Source organism: Gastrolobium bilobum, unplaced genomic scaffold (genome assembly GCF_033153095.1).
Source record: "Gastrolobium bilobum isolate Gb01-03AN ecotype WA unplaced genomic scaffold, APGP_CSIRO_Gbil_v1 utg16824, whole genome shotgun sequence".
In the NCBI taxonomy this organism is placed as follows: domain Eukaryota; kingdom Viridiplantae; phylum Streptophyta; class Magnoliopsida; order Fabales; family Fabaceae; genus Gastrolobium; species Gastrolobium bilobum.
The window spans coordinates 38,051-59,432 of NW_026899360.1; the positions used below are offsets into that span (position 1 = coordinate 38,051).

Sequence of the window (21,382 nt, forward strand, 5' to 3'; positions counted from 1 at the left end):
AATCTGCCTCTATGCCAAGTGAAAGTAGGCCCTTGATGACCCAAGTCTTCCAGATTGCAGTTCATAATACAATTTTGGAAATCATAAATACTCCTCCAATCAGGCGGGCCACCTCCCTCCTTTTCTGCTGCATGCAAATAAGAATTGAAATCTCCCAAAATGCACCAAGCCTCCGAGGATTGCTGTTGTAACCTTCCTAGAGCATCCCACAGAGACACCCTCTCAAGACGCCGCGGACTGGCATAAACAAAAGTAACAGCTTCCTCATTCCTTCTATTACGCCAAAAAAATTTTAAATGGATAAACTGACGATGAGACTCTAAAATCTGAATCTGAGCTTCATTATCATTCCATAACACCCACAGGCCACCAGAAAAACCTTGAGGATGAGCCATAACATGCTTTTGAAAGCCAAAGCCTTTCACCACCTTCTGAGCACGGTCAGCTCCGATACGAGTTTCAAGCAAAGCCATAACTTGAATATTAAAACGACGAGACAAGTCCCTAATAAGGGGAGAAAAACCCTTTTTTCCAGCCCCCCTGCAATTCCAAACACACACACTCATCAAAAAACCACAAAAAATAATGAGAAAGGATGAAAACACCCTGTCATTAGACTTTGGGGAGATCAAAACTATCCCGCATCACCGAGGGTACATCAGCAGGTCTCAAACTAGCATTCGAAGCCTCAACATCCTTCGAGCTGGAAAGAGTAACCGGACTCTTGTTGTCATGCGTTATTATGGAAATATCAACCCCATCCTCCCTTTTACCGGAATCTGAGGGAGTTACCACATGTGGAGGAGATGATGTAGAAGAGAGAACAAGAGGCTTTTTGCCATTAATGTCCATTGCTGAAATTTAAAGTGATACTTTTCATCTCTAATTATCAACTATATTATAATTCAGAGATGAAAGTTTGATAATGTGTCACTTCCTCTTTCAATATATACTTTCTTTTTATACTTAATTCACTAACTTTTCAAATTCAAATTTTAAATTTGATAAGTGAGAGAAGAGTTTAGTATTTTTTGCTGGCAAACAGCTATATTTATATCTCATTATTTTCTGTATAGGTAATTGTTAAGTCTATTAATAATATTACTATTTTTTGTATAGAAAATTATTAAGCCTGTTAATAATTTTGTATCATTTATTCTTTCCTTCGACGAAACTATTTTATTTAAATTTTATACTCTACAATAAAAAATTGATATATATATATATATATATATGTATAAGAAAAATATTTTTCAAGCAGCTTAAAATATATTTATCTCCATTCACCCAAAAATTACGTCATTTTATTTATTTATTTCCTTATATTAATTGATTCACTTTTGAATGATTGTGATTTCATTTTTCTCTATTCCGTTATCAACATTGATCCATTTTTGTATGGTTATAATTTAATAGACAGAGATAAAGTTATCTCAAGCAACTTGAGAAACAATAAGCCCTATATATCTATGTTTTAGTTTTTTATTGTCTCTTAATCTCTTTTAACTCTTCATGGATTTTAAGACTTGTTTTAGTTTGAAGACTTGAATTTTCTAGTGGTTTATAATTTTGTATGGCTTTATTTTGATATAGCTATTGATTTGTATGGCTAAAATTTTAGGCTTTTCGAAAAATCAAAAATCAATCCAATACAAACCGAGTAAAATTTGATCGGATTTTAAAATAATCTAAAATGAACGAACGATTAAATTATCAAACTGAAGAGATTGAATCAGATGATACATTTTGTTTCAAAATCAATTTAATCCAGACCGCAAACATCCCTAATATTAAGAGAGGGTATTGATGAAAAAACCATAAGTAATTAAAAAAACAAACACAAGAATATAAGTGATTCAAAACAATATCACTTAGGGAGCGTTTGGTTCAAGTATTCTCATAAGATACTGAGGCAATCCTAAGTAGCATTTTTTCTTTTCCATGTTTGGTTTAAGTTATTTAAAAATTTAACAAGCAAATTTGAATGCCCATCCTTCATCAATTGTGAGCAAAAATGGCTAACAAACACAAAGTAGAAATGCTACTTCTAATCTGGTATTGTTAGAAGGATGAAGAAATGGATAAAACAAAATATAGATTTACAAAACTTTAATCAATTTATTCATAATATTTCGTCCAATCAAATAAGTTTTTTCCAACTTTATCAACAAACTCACTTTCTCACAATTTTTTTAATAATTCTATTTTATGTGATAAAAAAATTTCTCTCGAGCAAACACCCATAAAGATTTTTAAACTTTTCTCTACAAATTTCATACGAGAAGTTGATGTGAAATCTGACCATAAGATAATCTGTTACCCTGTACTCGCAAGAAACCACATAAGGGGTTATGTGTCAAGTTCAGAACCCTTCTCTTTCTTCCCTGCAAAAAAGTGTGGCCCAAATACAACCCGTTCTCATCATCTCTCTCTGTTTGGTATGGTGGTTCTCGTTCTGCTTCACGCTTCCTTCTAGTTCCAACATCACAACAATATGAAGCTGTCCCTCAAATTTCAGGGTCACGATGAAGATCAACACAACATCCAAATCATGACCGCAAAGGTACCCATTACTATATTCACCAATCCCTTTGTTTCTGGCATCACTGCCACCAACACAACTAACTCCACTTCTGATTTTTCTTTCTCACTTTCAACTAATTTCCCATCGGGTCCAACCTTGAAGCTTTCTTACTCTCCCACTTCCTCTCTTCCTTTCTCTCTCTCTCTTAAATCTGGTTTGGGCATCTTCGGTTCCGCTCGCAATTCTCCTCTCGTCTTCTCTGCCACTTTCCCTCTTTCCCAAACCCCACACCCATCTTTCTTTCTACACTTCAAACCCCATCTCGGTCACTTCTCTCTCAACAAAACTGTCTTCTCTGATCCAAACACTGACCACCTTTCTGTTTCTGCCTCGCCTTCACCTGATTACACTGAAATCAGAAAGGGTTTTGATGGTGTGGCTGATGATGGGTCTTCATCGGGTTGGCAGGAATTGAAATTGGAGCCTTGTGGTGACAGTGACCATAACTATATGGTTGGTAAGAACGATGCAAAATGTGGTCTTTCGCCTAGTGTTGCGGTTATGGCTCGGACGGTAATGCCAGTGACCAAAGGGGTGTTCTTGAATTTGCGGTGGGGTGTGAATTTTCCCGGGAATTTGGGATTGAAAATGCCGTATTTGACCGTGAACAAGATCGGGTTAGAGAGGGTTGAGGAAGTGAAACAGAATAATAAGCTGAGCGAGGACACTTCTGAGAGCGATTTGCATACGTTGAAGGGTATGTGCTTTTGGATGAGAAAAGACTTGGAGATTGTGGAAAAGGAAAATAGGGAAATGAAGCGAGCGTTGGATGAGATTAAAATGGGAGTCTCGACAAGGAATCATCATCATGAGGGGAGTGATGGTGTTGTTGGAAAGAGATTATCTCAGCGTTCGGATGAAAGCACTGGCGAGTTTCAGCGTTGGAGAAGTAACAAGAGTGGCAGAGAAGAGAATGAGAAAAAACAACCAAACAAGTCCCAAAGTCTAGTGAGTGATGTGGAATCTGAATTGCAGAAAGCCATAAAGGCTGCTACTTCCTCTTAGCAAGGTCAATGTCATTACCACTTTATTAATGCTTTCTAAGTTTGTCTGCCTTGCAATGTATATAAAATTTCAGCTTCTGTTTCTTATTTGAAGTTAAGAGTAATTGATTGGTGACACTTCTATGTAGTAATTGGAGGATTGAGGATATCAGTAGTAACTGTGTACCAGTTGATTAAGTGTAATCAGATCATTTGTGTGGTTGACAAAGGATGGGAAAAATGTTGTTATTTGTGTAGTTATACTGAGCCTTGAAGCTGCATTCTGTATTTTTGCAACTTACATGGATATTTAACTTTGTAGGACTAGGTGATACTTAGTTAATGTTAAAGATATAATATATAAAACTATTAATATGGCACTCACTCAAAAAGTTTAAGCTTTTACAAGTTGGAGTTCGATCTCATATGTCCAATCCAATTGTTACGTGGTAATTGAAATTGTATCTGACATGACGCCTTATTAGTGTTTGAATCACCTATGTTTGCTTTTATTTTTATTAACTCACTGAGGAACTTGATTGAAATAAAATTGTGTCGTTGCAAATCATATTTTGTTTTGTTGGCAAAAGTCTTTTCTGAGCTAGTCTTACTGCTAAAGCATGTGGTAAAGAAGTAATAATCTTTAAGCTTTGACCACCAAATATTAACAATGTGTTTGGTGAAGCATGCTATATCCTCACCCCGATTCGGACTTAGGCTTCTGGGAGTCCTATACCATCTTCTACTTTTCTCTCCTGCCTCTCCGCACCTCCCAAAATGCTTGACAATTCCATTTTCTTGAAGTTGGGAGCTTAAAATACTTGAATTGCTGTTTCCTTTGATAATCTGTTTGGTGTAATAGCAATTTGGTAGAAAGCAATTGATAGTATTTTCATTATCCAAGCATTCGAGTACCGTGCTTTGAATTTTGATAATCTGTTTAGTGTAATTGCCATTTGGGAGCAAGAAATTGAAAGTATTATTCTTATCTTTTTTTTTTGAACAAGCTTATTATTCTTTATCTAAGCATTTGGGTGTTTACCGGGCTTTCAATTAGCAAAATTTACTTTTTAAATGGGAAATTATCCTTTTCCTATAATAAAGTAGGAGTTCCACCACCAATTTCAAGTGGTAAGAAGTTTATTTGCAAAGTAGAGGATGGAGAAATCCAAAGAATAGTGGTTACACCATGTTCTTTTTATGGAGAAAAAAATTAGGTGGATAAGTTGTTTCTCAACCAAATAATTAACCAAATAATTAAGAGAAAAATGTTTATCCTTTTAAATGACATAATTTATATCTTTTCACTCTCATGAAGAGGTGAGATTCACACCTTTATATTTTTTTGTCCATTCTCTCTCCTCTTTTATCTATTTTTTTTTCTAACTTAAAATGACACAACTTTACTTTTAAAATGATACACACTTTTTTCAATAATTAAACTTAAAATTTTTGTGTTGACGCATTTCACTATGTTAATTGTGCGAACTTTGACGACAGAAGTATATAGGCTCTTTGACCAATGGCTGGTTTTGGAAATTTTTAATGTATTAATTTGATATTTGATTTCTGATATTTTTCAATAAGGGTCGTTTAGTGTCATGGGGCCTTCCGCGACACTAAGTGTCGCCCCCCTTCCTCGCGACAGAGACACGAATGTCTTCGGAAGGCCGTAATTTTTGACTTAGGTATCTAAATCAGATGATTTTTATTTTATTTTACATAACTTTTCGAGATCTCCGCAATGACACTTCATTTTTGTTCCAACTTTTTTTTTGTTTTGTTTTCTTCATAAAAACAAATTTTGAAATTAATTATTGTCTCGCAGAGGTGCTGCTGCAATTCTAACAGATAGAAATTCAATTAATTAAAATCTCAACAAACTTGATTTGAAAATCGAGGAAGCTAAACAAATCAAGGGTTTCTACCTCTTCACGCCAAAATTTGAATCTAAACGCTATTGTGATTGTGAAGCTATTGTTGCAAATTTGAACTATATTTATGGAAGATTAAATATGTCAAATGAGGTGTCATTGCGTAGATCTCAAAAATTTATATGAAATAAAAAAAAAAAGTATCTAATTAGGATACCCGAGTCATAAGTTACAGTCTTCCGAAATTTTACGATAACGAGACTAACAAGATTGTGCCACTTTAAATTAGATAAAACTGTCATTTTAATATATGTTTGATGATTTTTATGTTCTCTCTTTTTCATAAAATTAAGGAAAGAGAGAAAATGGAGAAAAGAGAAGGCAAATAATACCAATTATATATTAAAATAATATTATTTTATATAAAATGATAAAAAATATTTCCCCCATAAAATTATATCAAAATTAGGACCCAGAAGCTTGGTATCCCGATTGAGGAATATAATAAAAGAGAAATATTCTTACTAACAAAAAAATTCATTACTAACTCATTACTTATCTAATCATTATTGGATTAAAGAGAAAGAATATTGAAAAAAAATTGAAGATAGAGAAAATGCTGATTCAATGATGATTAAATAGGTAACGAGTTAGTAGTGAATTTTTTTGGTAATAAAAATATCTACCCTCATATAATAATAGTTAATAAAGATTAAAATACAAAGAATCCCAATTTCATAATTTTATTTTATGTCATGAATAGAATGGGCCTATAGTGAACCTACCATATACCCAATTGTCGAAAGGGCAGAGTTGATTTCTGAATTCTAAGTCCGACCCGTTCCTCTATTTTTGTGAAGTGAACCTCCATGCAACCCTAATCTCTATTTTTCTATAAATTGTCACGAGCTTCATCCTCCTCCTTCGCAAAATCGCATCGCAGGTTCTTGTTCATATGGTAGGGTTGTGTTTGAGGGATGATTCGTAGAAAAATTAAGAGAGCTAAGTCTGTTCTTTACAAATCCTCTTGTCAGTCTTATTTTGTTTTTGGGAAATAATTTTCTTTTCATCTTTCAGTCGCCTTTGTTTTTGTTTTAGATTTAAGGTGTTGGGATTTTAAAAGTCAAGCAAATTTTTCCGAGTTTTTTTTTTCTCATTCGAAATCGATCACGTAATGGGCATGTGATGAATCTTATAGTAACAAATGGGTAATTTGCGTCTGAATTCATTTCATTGATGCTATATCACGTTGGAAACCTGATGCCCTTGTCCTTATTTCATTGTTTCCTTTTGCTAGTGATTTTTCTTTTTTCTTGGGGGTCATATTTCTCTGCATTAACCTTATTTGTGTTTTGATGATTTCTATCAACTAGAGTTATGTTTTTCTGTTTTCCTTATAATTAAGTATTGTATTATGGAGTTGATGAAGTGCGATTATTCGGTTTTGCAGCATAATTTTTAAGCCCCATATGGGTTTTGTGCTGTAATATATTGAAGCAATTTAGAGCTTCTAATGTGTTAAATATTTGAGTATTTTACAAGTATAAGCAAGTACTGTACTACTATGCCTTAATTTGTCAGATGATTAAGGCCATTTTTTATTGCAGAAATACGTATTATAGATAATTATAATACTCTTCATAGCAGGTAATAAACCATCTACAATACACATAGCAACTAACAACTAAGCGTTAATAAACCTACAATTCCTCCTAACTTCTCCTTCATTTCCTGTAAGAACATTGATGTTTCCCATCTTAATCATAGATTTAGCAAATGAAGCAAAAAAAAGTTTTTCGTTGGAGGCATAACCCCACACCTGCTCTGTGATCTTTCCATCGAAGTCCTGGCTGATCAAAACATTATCAGAACCCAACAAGCCCTTTCCTTCGAGTATGTTTATGAAGTAGTGGTTATCAAACCTTTTTGGGGTTCGAAAATCCAATGGTGCAAATTTGTTGTCCCTTCCAGTAACAGGGCATATGGACTGTAGGATTCTTCTGAAGCTTGTGTACCGCTTGTAGCGATCATAGCCATAGTAATATTCCTGTTTTGCTTCATAAATCCTCTGCTTGAAGCTTAGACACCTTGCCCTTCCTATGGAATGGCTACCTTTTTTTTTTTTTAAGTAGGAACAATACATGATTAGGTACTTCATTTCCCCCCTTATTTTCTGGTGCCCTGAAATCTTAATTCAACTGTATGAATCAATAATGAACATACCTGATAGAGCTACCAAGTCTTCTATGTCGAGGCCTTGTTGCTTAAAATTATCAATGAGAACCTCTAAAGAGGAATTTGGAGCTGGGATGAATAAGTTGGCTCCGCTGAAACTTGACTCCAAAGAGTCCTTCCTCCCCATCAAAACATCCCATCTTGGTCCTCCTCTCTTCAAAACAAACAATAGTAGTTGTTGCAAACATAAATTGAATTAACATTTAAGATTAAGAGTGTAATTTAAACTAGTGAAAAACAATCCGGGATCATATGTATAATCATGACCCTTTAAAACAATGTATGTAGGAATCCAATTGAACTGGATGCTAGCTAGAGGTGGTGCAAGGAAAAAGACTAAAGAGAAAAGCTGAGGTGTGTACCAGTTCAACAGCATCACGAGCAACCATGGCAAGTATGTCAGCACATGAAACAGTGAAAGGACATTCTTCTTCCAGCAAATACTTGATTTTGTCTATGACCTCGAATCCACGTAGAGAGTTCAGATTTGGTCCTGCTTGCTTTTCACTTGTCATGCCTTCAACGCTATCCAAAAGTACCGATGCATCACACCCCTGATTTCCAACAATACAAGAGAAATAAAAATTTCAACAAACAAACAAACAATGAATCATGGAAAAATTGAAAACCATTACTCAGCGACATAACAAAGGAACAAGTCTAGAATAAGAAAACAAATGCACTTATGGTTACCATGACAAAACAATCATGGAAGTGTAAGCGAAGTAGCGAGGCTGCCAAACGAGGATCTTTGAAAACTGCTACCTCCACGTTATGTCTCACGATGTCTTCAGCCATGGGACACTTGTCATTGTAGTAGTCATAAACAAGAAGTTCACCACCGCTCAGAGTTAGAGTTTTGAACACAATAGTGATCAAGAGCGGTAAGAGTCTAATACGCTCCATTGAAGGAAATGAAGAACAAAGGTATAGGGGATGATGCTGTAGTCTTATGCTCAATGTGCGGAGACAGAGAGATCTGATAAAGATTTTTTCTTGTACCGTTTGTTGGTGTTTCTTTCTACATTTTCAAACCAACCTTGTGGTAGAGAATTTTCTCAGGTGCTTTGGTTTCACCAAGAGTTGATGCAACCAACTTGACCTATTGTTTTTTTAATTTAGTTTTGGATATAATTTCTTCCTTCTGGTACTGACTTTAGTAACAAATCAAATAAAGAAAAGGGAATTCCTGTAAACTATTACATAGCAGATCGATTCTGTAGTGAACATAAATTACTTCCCCATGTAACCATGTTATTGTTAATTAAATTTTATTTCCTGACAACAATAACAAAAATGATCCTATTTATACATCCATAACAGAGAACATATACGGATATACTAAGTTGTACATTTATGAACGAGCCTTCAAGGTTCAGATGTATACTTTCCCGAAAACTATACAAGTTATGTATATCAGAGTGTGAGGAGAGGAGAGTGAGTGTTCTGTGTATATAAATGTTATAATTTTCTTAGGAACTACGTATATATTCAGCGTCAATACTCAAGGCAAATACAAGGATTTCAAATCTTTATGGCGAGAACCACTTGATGCTGCGAAACTTATATGGATTAGTTTGGAATGGATTCTTTTAATATATAATGCAGTATGGAGGCATGTATAAGAGTTTTATAAATGATCTAATTTTTAAGATTGGGGAACAACAAATGGTAACAAGAACCAGACGTGCGAAAAAGTTTTCTGTAATACACTATGTATTATAGATATTACATAGTATAATTTTTGAAATTAACTCTATCTTTGTTTTTGATTTCAAAAGTTATACTATGTATTACTTGCAGTATAACTATAGATAATTTTTCTGCATTAATTGTATAAAAGTTAAACCCATATATATATATATATATATATATATATATATATATATATATATAGGAAGGTTATACTTACAACTTTTTTTTTTTACAACCTCTTACAACTATATCTTAACACTTTTGATTTCCGTCAATCAACGGTTATCATTTATTGTGAATTAATAATTAATTAATGAATCTAATTTGCGAAAATGATAACCGTTGATTGACGAAAATCAACAGTGTTAAGAAATGGTTGTAAGAGGTTGAAAAAAAAAAGTTGTAAATATATCCTTCAATATATATATATATATATATATATATATATATATATATATATAGGGTTAGGATCATTTTACACCAGTGTAAGTTACACTCTTAATCTTGTTCGCTGATCTCACTTATATCTAAGGGCTCAAATTTTTTAGTAATGTGAGCCATTGGATACAAGTGGATCAATGGTTAAGATTGAGTGTAAGACTTCTAACTCTTACACCGGTGTAAGAATATTCTGCCATATATATATATATATATATATATATATATATATATATATATATATATATATATATATATATAAGGTTTAGTGTAACATCCCCGTCTCGAGCCGGTTCAATTAACATACACATGATATAAACAGAAATAGCGGAAGACTTAACTTACGAAAATATGAGCTGACTTTTTCTTTTTCTAACTTAATTCTTACTCGGCGTAAACGAAAATCGGGCAGAGTTTCCTCTATAAATCGGACAAGTGGGGATTTTCCAATCCCACTCAGAAACATTTCCTGATAAACAGTTTATACAACATATCCATTCAGAAATATCAGGTATCCAAATATAATCAAATACCCATATATGGGCGCATGCATAACATGGCTCCGTACCACTATATCTAACAGCATGCCATCAAAACGTATACTTATCTGAATACTACATCATCATATAACGTGCATGAATACTCAAATGTACATGCATCAAACTGACAGACATATACAAAACCTATACAGGCCATATACAAAATAAAGGATCTAACATCATGATCCACAAAATACTGAAATACTAAATGAAAGCACTATACTCCAAAATAGAAGTAGCCTACAGCTATTCAAAATCCAATACGTCCAAAATCCTCAGCCACGGGTAGCGTCCCTGACTCGAGAGGTCTCACCGGGGATCTGGGCACCTGAAAATATGGCCCCAACGAGAGGTGAGATTACAAATCTCAATAAGCTCCAGGTTTATAGAGAATTCTCCATACCCCTGGCTCACTCCTGCATGAAAGTCAGATACAAAGTATACAAATACAACATATAACAGATATCATAACAGAACAGAGCATATATCCATATCATATCTGAGATGTGCGCCGTCATTCCCAAGGGAGGACCCCAAGCGGAAATCAACGCACGTGTTCCCGAGGGAGGACCCCAAAGCGGACATCAGGGTACTATACAATCAATGGCCAGAGATTATTACAGAAATCATCTTACAGAAGTCATATCAGAACAAAACATATCATGTTATCAAATAGCTCTATATGAATGCATCTATACAAAGCATCAAAACAGTCATACAATCCAACCACAGTTCACTAACTATGGTGGAGCACTCAAGTAGGAAAAGACTCCTTAAACATAGAGCTTACCTCTTGAAGCTTTATCAATCTGCTTACTTGTGACACAAGTTACTTTTATATCTTCAAGAGATTTTGATCCTTTTCAGTCCCTAGGTACACCTAGAGCAAGAATCCACAAATACAATTTAATAAAATGCCATCATGCCTAGCTTTCACATAAGGCATACATTTTATCGCGTCTTTTCGTTTCTTTATGTTTTTGCCAATGCTATGCCAATACACAAGTCTAGACCACCTTATACTCGTTAGGATTTCCTTAATTTAATCAAGTGTTCACTTAAGAATTTTCAACATAATTCATGCCATTTTCTCTAAAAGGCCGTGAACCTACCTTTAGGAACTCAATGTATTTTTCAACCCTTATTCAAGCCATTTCACTTCTTAACTCATCAATTTTATACAATACATTACAACACATTTTATTATGTAACATCCCAAGAGCTGGAAAGGGCAGGGAGTGATCGCCGGTGCGAAAGGGCACGGACAATGAGCGGCTCATGCCAAATCTTGCAGCTTGGGGGTTCATGAATGAATCGAATCAACACCCGAAAGAGAGGGATTCCATAGACTGTGCTGGTATGGGACGGTACAGTTAGGAATGACTTATAAGAATTAATTGGTACTTCCTATACTAACAAGATGCATCTACTTTTCGGTAGCCCGGATCGGAAGAACTCCACAGTTAAACGTGCTTGACTTGGAGCAATTCTGGGATGGGTGACCTCCCGGGAAGTTTTCCCGGGAAGTGTGCGAGTGAGGACAAAGCACGCTGAAAAGTCTCGTGTTAGTGTGTGGGGACAGTCGTTGATCCTTGCAAGTTGCCAAGCATTACAAGTGGTATCAGAGTAGGGCCTTTCTTCCAGTACGGTGTGGTTCGAGGACGAACCAGGCGGAAGCTGGTGGGCATGTAACATCCCAAGAGCTGGCAAGGGCAGGGAGTGATCGCCGGTGCGAAAGGGCCCAGATCGGAAGAACTCCACAGTTAAGTGTGCTTGACTTGGAGCAATTCTGGGATGGGTGACCTCCTGAGAAGTTTTCCCGGGAAGTGTGCGAGTGAGGACAAAGCACACTGAAAAGTCTCGTGTTAGTGTGTAGGGACAGTCATTGATTCTTGAAGTGGCCGGGCGTTACATTTAGTGAGTGTACAGTGACTGGATGTAAGATTTGGTCCAGTGCACTAAGTTCTCCTGCGAGAACACAATTATAGTAAATATTATAACTGTATTCTCCTGGGAGAACACCATTATAATATTTAGTGCACTAAGTTCTCGCGGGAGACTTAATGCACTGGACAATCTCGATCAATTCCTTTTTCAAATCCTGCCGCAGCTGCGCGGGCTCTTCCCGCGTGCCATGAAAAAAAAAGAAAAAAGTAAGATATAAAGAATAGTTTTTTTTTAGTGGGGAAAGATGGCTGAGTGGACTAAAGCGTCGGATTGCTAATCCGTTGTACGAATTTTTGTACCGAGGGTTCGATTCTACCTCCACGCGGCATTGCTCCGTCAGGCTTTCGCCCATTGCGGAAAATTCCCCACTGCTGCCTCCCGTAGGAGTTTCCTGATACTGTATTTGAAGCAGTTATTAGAATTCCTTATGATGTGCTCTATGGAAAAATGGTGGTTCAATTCTATGTTGTTTAATAGAGAATTAGAATACAGGTGTGGGTTAAGTGAATCGGCGGATAGTTTTGGTCCCCCTTAATTCAACTAGTTGTAAATGAACCATAACTATGTAGTCCTAGGCGATATTCACTGGGCCAAGAGCACCCCCTCGAGTAATAGCTTCTATAGCTTGTTGACCGAAACTAAAAAGTGTATCATGCCTGAATCTAACTGGGGTTCGCGGAACGAATTCACCGCCGTATGGCTGACCGGCGATTACTAGCGATTCGTACGGCTCGAGAAAATTACAAGTTATGTCTTTGTATCAATCAAATAGATCAACTGATTCACCCGATTTTTTTATAATTGAGCGATTTTTGAAGATCTATAAAAATATTTCTCATTTTTACAATGGATCCCTGAATTTTCATTTTTTTCATATATATATATATATATATATGAGTTAGGATCATTTTACACCAGTGTAAGTTACACTCTTAATCTTGTCCACTGATCCCATTTATATCTAAGGGCTCAAATTTTTTAGTAATGTGAGTCATTGGATACAAGTGGATCAATGGTCAAGATTGAGTGTAAGACTTCTAACTCTTACACTAGTGTAAGAATATCTTGCCCCTATATATATATATATATATATATATATATATATATATATATATATAAAGCAAATTGATAAGATGTAATTTGTAACGATCAGGCAAAAGCCAGCCAAAGTCATTTATGGTTGAAGTTCATCGTACAAATCAATAATGGCCAACAGAACGTGTCTAGTGTTACAGAAAAACGACCCCTACCTCAATGTTTATTCTCCAAAGATAAAATAAATGGGAGGCACAACCGATGAGGCCAAATTCAAATAATGGCTGTTTACTAGGGATGACAAAAAGATCCTATAGTAATCCTATTGTATGAGACTATATACAGTTTCCTGTTATAACTATTTCAATGGCTTCCAGTGTAACTGACTCGGATCCACATAATACTTGATATCCCAGTTAATCTCACAAAGGAGGCTTCGTTCAGAGCTAACTTGAGAGGAGTGCTCCTTGAATTTGACATCTTGAAGCTCAGTTTTAGAAAGAGGATACCAATTGTCTCTCACTGGCAACATGACTTCAAAGACAGCCCAGATTTTTACACCCTGCGGGAGAACAAAACCATGTTAACACATGCATGCATGCAAGCTAAATCATAATACTTACACGAACACACACACACCCTGTTACCAAGTGGTAATCTTCTCCGGGTAATTTTAGCTAATGCTGGATAGCAAATTCATTTTGTTACTTTTCCAGTTAACTATATGGTCCTTGTTTTGGACAAATCAGAATATTTTTCTTTATTAAGCATATAGAGATCGATCATTTTACTTGCATCCTCAGAGTTTGTACACATAATACTCAAAAATTGAGTCAAAACACATTAAATTAAGTGATCAATATTTATGAAAAAGCGTGTGTAATTATTTTTACCAGTATTTAATATGAATGTAGATGCCCATCTTCAATGTATTTTTAATATGATTATATTTCGCCATCTTCATCGAGGAAGATATCTGGGTGAACTGCTGCACTAGTGACATTTAGAGCTCTTTTTAGTTTGCGATGGTCAAATACTTCAACATCAACCAAGAAGATTGAACTAACAGGTCGATGATCTGAGAGCTTAATTTCTGCACGTCCATATTGAAGTTGCTTTATTCCTTTTCCTAACCACAATATACGATCACACCTGCATAATCTTACCCAGGTTCAACTACTGCATCTTACTATGCCTATTCATACTATAATATAATATAATATATGCATTAACAAAAATATTCATATACCATGCTGGAGATCTCTTCTTTTCACCTTCTTTTGGGTTTTCACCAACATATCTATCAGAATTAATTTCATACTTGTAAGTGGGTGGGAAGTTTATCAACCCCTCTTTCCATCCATCAAATACATGCCCAATACGCAATTCTTTGCTTAGCTACAAATCAGGTGAAGCAATTAGAAATTATGAATAAAAAAAATTAAATTAAAAATTAAATGATCAACAACAACAACAACAACTAAGTTTTATCTCACTAGGACTCCACATGTTTTGAAAGGTTGGGTTTTTTTTAAGTCTCACCTGATCATTATTCATCAGTTCATCCCACATTTTTAGACCCACCAATTTTCGAACCTCCTCATCTACCATATTGATACGATAATTCAAATCCCCAAACCAGAAGATCTTACTGTTAGCAAGAAACAACCCATCAATGAACCCAGAAGCTGTAAGGAAAACTTTGCATATAAAATTGAAAAAGGAAAATTTTCTTCATATAATATATATAATAAAGCTTACTCATGAGATGGGATTGTTTGTGGTTGATCTGAGTCAAAAACAGATGAGAAACAAGTGCGTCTTAGAATTTCATGAACATCAGAGTTTCTCCTCTGTTCATCCTTCTGACCAGAAGTCAGATGAGAACAAACAAAGCACAGACGAGACTGAAAGAGAGACATACTAATTGAAACAGATCCCTGTATCAGTGAGAATGTGTTATTATTATCACATCAAACTCATGTCAAAATGAGCAAGTTACATCTCTATGTGCACACCACTACATGTAAAATGCTCATAAAAGCTACAAAATGTTATAATTAGCCATCATAAAATACATAATAGACTTTGCTAACGCATGCATCACATTCACATGCCATTCTAGTAATTAATGCTTAAATGTTTAACAATGGAAGTGAAATTCCTCATCTCATTGAATGTTATGTCTGCCATAACATAATGATGTCACATTCAGTGTGAAACATGATATCTTACCTTGTTTCCCATGTAGCCCATAAGACCAACTCCAACTGGGGAAACTTTCAAACTATTAATGTGCCTTCTCAACCTTCTCTGCACCCAAACAGATACATATATCCCTACCATCTGCTTGCTGACAATCCGAACATACTTTCGACATGATTTCGTGTTGCCTAATCCATTATCATCTTCGTTACTAGGTAATTCAATAAAAGTATCATCATCCTCAGTGGATAACACATTAGAGACATCATCAGCTAAGGAATCAACCACTTCAGGTATCACTTGCTGTTCTTTCCATAACGAACCTAAATCTCCAGAACTGTGGTGTGAACGTTTCATTCCTCGACCATATACCAAAGCATTTTCAGTCCTGTTAAAGCCAATTCTGGCTGAACTGCTTAGTACTCTCCGCAACTTCGAATTCGAATCAACAATCTGGGAGATTGCATCTAATGGACGTTCAGGCCAATCAAGATCAATGCCATATATTCTCTTGAACTGTAAATTATTCCCTGTATCAATTATGTTCTTTAATTCCTGCTGTTCCACCTCATGGTTTTCAACAGTTCCTCCTATAGCTATTGGATTAGCATCTATGTTGTCTGCTAAAAGATCAGCAGCAGAAGAAGTTCTTAACACTGGAGAAGGAGGGGCACTGTAACTTTTGTATATACTTTCAGGCTCAGAAGATTTGTTTAGTGATCTTCGAATGATTGCCTCCCATTTTCGGATAGGTGAATTATCCTCTGCTCCAAAAACGTTTCCAGCGTTCAGTGGAACTACCTCCTGGAAACTGGGAATGGTAGAGAGTTAATATAGAAGCCAACAATTACAAAGCCTCTATCTATCAGAAGACCATACTATGGATAATATATACATTATAGTATTATACAATGGTTAATAAATGGCATACACTTTACATAAATCAACCACTAAAAAGGTACTAGGAAAATGAATGTAAAGCCTTGATAAGATGATGATTAGTATATACAGGAAACTTATAACTAACTTTGTTATTAAATCTGTGTAACCTATCAGGTTATAATGAAATTTAGTCCATCTGATCTGAGTGATTAAAAAAAAAAATTTGATTATATTTCAGAAGCAAACATATAGGACACAAATATCATCAAAGTACAAATTGGTGAAGGCACAAAGCATAAAGACAAAGTAGAAATTATAAAGTATCGGCAACTTCAGAAACTACTCACCCAAGAATGTAAATATCTGCTGGCTCTTCAGTACAAAGCCAGTCATCAATCTCGAGATCCTCGCATGGAACTCTTCCAGCAACATTCCAAGTGCCAATTGTTACCCTGAAAAATAACAAAATTTTAGATGCATTTCATTGATATGATATGTCATGCTGCATAACTAGATTACTATCAGACCTCACTTCCTTCGTATTTATGTACTGAGCACGCAGAGTTTCTGATTTTCCTCTTCTGTGTCTTATCTTGTAGCCCTTATAAGATGCATCTGAATCAAAAATATCAAATCAACTCTGAACTAATTAGGTGGAAAAAAAATTAATCATTTGAGTTCACAAAATTAACCAAGCTGGTTTGACTTAAAAGTTTCTTTGACTTCATATTATTCTTCGTTAGGTGTAGCACATTATATATGCTTTAGACTACCATTCGTTTCTACCTCGAAACTTTTTCAGCTCATAGTTCCATCAGAAACATCAAAAAGTTATGTTTTAAAACTGGAAATTATAGAAAAAACACTAGATTGCTGAAAAGGAATGAAGTATCATTACCTGATGTGTGACTTGGGAATCTGGATTGGATCCCTTGTGTTCTAAATGGATTATCTTCACGCAGGCCCAGTTTTGAATCTTTAGGAGAGCAAGCTGGATGAAAATTGAAAGAACAAAAACGAAAAAAAAAAAAAAATTGAAAAAAGAAACAAAACAATCAAGCTAAACAAGAAAAAAGAATGTAGTAAAACCCAAAGCATACCATCATCTTCACTCTCAGTTTCAGTATCCACTTCATCTTCACTAAAATCATTCGCCTTAGGCTTGATGTTTAGCCATTTTTTCATCACAATGGAAGGCCAAAAGGCCTGCAATAAAATGAAATGAGAAAGTCTGCAAGTAATGTACCAACCAAAGTCAAAGGTAAGTTTTCAAAGCATACCTCGGAGCGTTTTTCTCTCTTTGCCTTCATTGTTTTGTTTCAGGTCAAAAGACTACAACAGAACCCAAAAACACTTGCGTATTATGCTAGACTTTCAAAGCACTAGTTATTAAATATGGAATCAGCCACTGACATTTGTTTGGTGCTATTTGGCGCTTAATATTTAAATAAGACGTTATCTCAGATAGTAACAGTACAAAAATATGGGAGAAGGAAGATCCCTGCAAGGACAAAGTAGACAAGGACAAAAAATGTGTGAACATATCAGCAACACATCCACAACCACAACTTGCAGAAGGAAAACAATACTACTGGTCCTCACACCCACGTCTCAATTTTTCTGATAATAATAAAACACCAAAAGGAAGTCCAACATAACCCATATGTCATTTTCATATATAGCAATTTCTAATAATAATATAAATCATGAAGTAGGAAATACAAGTAGCAGAAAATTGTCATATTTAATAAAGCAACAAGTTAAAACAATAATATCTACTAGAACTGCAGATTTACCATTGCCCCAAATGCAGAAGCCAATACACATTAGCAGACACCAAACAAAGTGATGAAGGCTACCAATAAAAAAAAGAAAGGATATATATAACTAAAGCGTGAAATCACAGCCAAGATGTACCAATGACCCCACAATTGAAAAGATGTGTGTAACAAGGAACAACCTTATTATTAAAATAAACAGAAAACTTGACACATAGATTACAAGTAGAGAGTAAACTAAACTAAGGTTTCATCAAGTAAGGGACAGCTGTAGACCCATTATAAGGCGGTCGACCTTATTCTATCTCTCTCTCTCTCTCTGCAGAAGAAGAAGAAGAAGAAGACAGAACACATTGACCCACAAACTGAAAGATGAGAGAGGCCATAGATGTAGGTCCAGCGCACTAGCACTATATGTAAAGATAAGAATTATGATTTTGCCACTGTTAAATCATATATTCATGGATATATCCATTTTTTTTTTATGTTGGTGTAGCAACTATTATAATTATGTATTTATAATGAAAGTTTTTTTCTCTATTAAGATGTTATTTATTAATGTAGAAAGAAAGAAAAAATAATTTTATGATTATAACTATGTATTTTCAATAATAGATCGTTATAAGGGAAAAATATTTCTGCAGTTAATGCAGATAAGTTATCTGCATTTATTTCCAAAACGACGTCGTTTTGATATTGAAATCTTAAAAATTTATAAATATAAAGACTATTATAACCCTGAAATAAATTAAAATTACAAAAACATCATGATTTCTGCCCCAAAACGACGTCGTATTGGCTTATTGCAGATAAGTTATCTGCAGTAACTGCAGAAAAACGAACCTAGTTATAATCGATTGTTATAATTTTATTTTTTTTATACCAACATAAAAGGTATATTTCCCCACATTTCTATGTTGTAATCCATTTTATGTCGACTCAAATGAAAATTGTGTTTAGGATTTTATAATAGTTATGTTATAAGAAAAGTGATTGTGTCATGTTTATTTTTCGTGTCTTATTTTTTTTTTATTTAAAAAATGCAGACCCTACAAAATATTTTTTATGTAAGAAATTTTACCATGTCATGTTAACGGAGAAACGAAAACGTCGTTTGTTTAAACTTTGAACTTTGACTTAATAGAAAAGATTAAATAATATTAAAAACTTTTCATGACCGTGTGGAAACGTAAAGAGTAGATCTAATCTAACCATTGGGACTTGAAGGGAAGCTGTGTGACACACTCATTAATTAAATAATTAAATAATTGAGAATGATGTGACTTTATTGAAGTCAGTGACTAATAAGAGAATCTAGTGCAAATGGTTTACCAGCGTCGGCCTCACTTGGTCTTCTCTTCCGATGACAAATTGACAATTGTTTACGTCTCTCAAAACGGATCGCGATTTTAAGGAACTATTTTCATTAGAAAAAAAAAAAAAAGCAAAATGAGTTGTATCACAAAAACATGTTAGTGAGAGCAACAATATTTTAATTAAAGATGTAAATATATATACCCGGTGGGACTAGACTTTGTTTTAAAGAAGTTTAGGTCTGGTCTGATTTGTTAGTATTGTATAGACAAATTATAAGTCTGTTTGACTTATATTTAAAAAAAACAAAAACAAAAGTCATGATCTAAGAAGTTTGTTAGTCTATTTAAGTTTACTAAACATTTAATAGTGAAAAAAATAATTAAAATAATATATTATATTATTCAAAATTATAAAAATAATAATTGATTTATTTTATTTAAAATAAATAATATGTAATAAGCTGACCTGTAGTCCTGTAGGCTTATAAGTCCGACATGTAAAAGAAAACATATACCCTACTTTATATATAGGATTTTTTTTTATGTCTGAGTCTGTTCTATTTGACTATATGTAACAGACCGAGTCAGACTTAATGTAAGTCAAGCCGAAGGTTTCTGTTAGACCGTCTTACTCATTTACACTCCTAATTTTAATTGAAGGAACATTTTTTTAACACCTTCCATTTTTCATCACCTTCTATTATTGAGTAAAATTTTATAAGAATTCTACTAAGTAATTTAATACAATCATCCATATGAAATTTTATTTAATACAAAAAGATAGTAAACAAAGAACGCCGAAATATTACTACCAATATTTCTTGTTGAAGATAACATTTTAATGACCATGTGATATTAAATTAATTTTTTTTATGGAAGTGTAAACATTTTTTTTTTATCTGCCGAAATAAAGTGGTCTTGTTATCTCTTCTGAAAAAAAAAAAAGTGTTTAACGACTCTGATATTGTAAGGGATAATTTTATTTCCTAGATATACTTAAAACTTAAAAGTGTGTAGGTCCTATTTTTTTTATCTTTTTTCTCTTCACATGATCTTATATGGAATCCACGTACTTTTATATATATATATAAAACAATTTTATATTATACGTAAGAAACATCGCACCCAAATATTAATGTTATTCCACTATCATGTCCTTTATTTGGAACATTCATCCTCATGGAGTTGTCTAGTAATCTTGTCTCTGTCATCAGACACACAACTTGCAACAGAGAATTCGATGATGAATTCAATTCCATCAAATCAAAGTTCTATCAAATCAAAGTTTAATAAGAATTTCATAAGAATCCAACATTAATGGCAGCAAGCAGCACACATGCAAGATATTAAATATGCCATTGCTACTGAATAAGCAGCTGTCAACAGCATCTTCAGCTGCGAGGTTAAGTTCTTGACAACCCTAGTTAGTGGTTCTTTATGTCTATATTCTTTTCGAAGAATGCAAAAAAAATGTTTTCTCAAATTATTATTATAACACAAATAATTTTATTATATGTCTTAACACTTTCTCGTTTAAATGTAAATGTATTTATTTATGTATAAAAAAAATTGTTATTTCCATTATTAAAATAATTCATAAGTTCAGATATTTATAATATATGTGTTAAAGTCAACGACCTGAATAGGTTTTAGTCACACGCAAATCAAATCATATATATATCCATCCATCAAAGAGGAATCGAGAATTGGAGGATGATATATTAAGGTTTCGTTTCGATGAACTTTTGAAAAAAAAAAAAAGTATACCTTATTTATTTAAAAAAAAGTATCTAAAAAATCTAGTTTGATTTTCAGAATATTTTCAATTATATATTTCAAAATTCATTAGTGAAAATTTTATAGAATCTCTA

At 34.1% G+C, this 21,382-nt stretch overlaps 3 protein-coding genes and 1 non-coding gene across 4 annotated transcripts; 2 read left to right on the top strand and 2 right to left on the bottom strand.

Annotated features, from left to right (window-relative positions):
* The first annotated feature begins 2,297 nt into the window (after positions 1-2,297).
* LOC133289935 (uncharacterized) lies at positions 2,298-3,937 on the top strand. The gene has a single exon (XM_061487971.1). The coding sequence runs from the start codon at positions 2,495-2,497 to the stop codon at positions 3,587-3,589; it is 1,095 nt and encodes a 364-aa protein (XP_061343955.1). The 5' UTR covers positions 2,298-2,494; the 3' UTR covers positions 3,590-3,937.
* Positions 3,938-6,264: 2,327 nt separating this feature from the next.
* Positions 6,265-8,953, bottom strand: LOC133289929 (peroxidase 20). Its single transcript, XM_061487964.1, has 4 exons — positions 8,370-8,953; positions 8,039-8,230; positions 7,665-7,830; positions 6,265-7,553 (listed from the first exon to the last, which is right to left on the bottom strand). The coding sequence occupies exons 1-4, from the start codon at positions 8,580-8,582 to the stop codon at positions 7,126-7,128; spliced, it is 999 nt and encodes a 332-aa protein (XP_061343948.1). The 5' UTR covers positions 8,583-8,953; the 3' UTR covers positions 6,265-7,125.
* On the top strand, positions 6,615-6,710 carry LOC133289954 (small nucleolar RNA Z101). The gene has a single exon (XR_009748555.1). It is a non-coding gene; the product is annotated as a small nucleolar RNA Z101 (small nucleolar RNA).
* Positions 8,954-13,447: 4,494 nt separating the features above from the next.
* Positions 13,448-17,817, bottom strand: LOC133289920 (type I inositol polyphosphate 5-phosphatase 2-like). Its single transcript, XM_061487951.1, has 11 exons — positions 17,698-17,817; positions 17,518-17,623; positions 17,316-17,408; positions 16,945-17,032; positions 16,765-16,869; positions 15,566-16,346; positions 15,092-15,270; positions 14,873-14,981; positions 14,580-14,728; positions 14,224-14,482; positions 13,448-13,892 (listed from the first exon to the last, which is right to left on the bottom strand). The coding sequence occupies exons 1-10, from the start codon at positions 17,725-17,727 to the stop codon at positions 14,275-14,277; spliced, it is 1,848 nt and encodes a 615-aa protein (XP_061343935.1). The 5' UTR covers positions 17,728-17,817; the 3' UTR covers positions 13,448-13,892; positions 14,224-14,274.
* Positions 17,818-21,382: the final 3,565 nt, after the last annotated feature.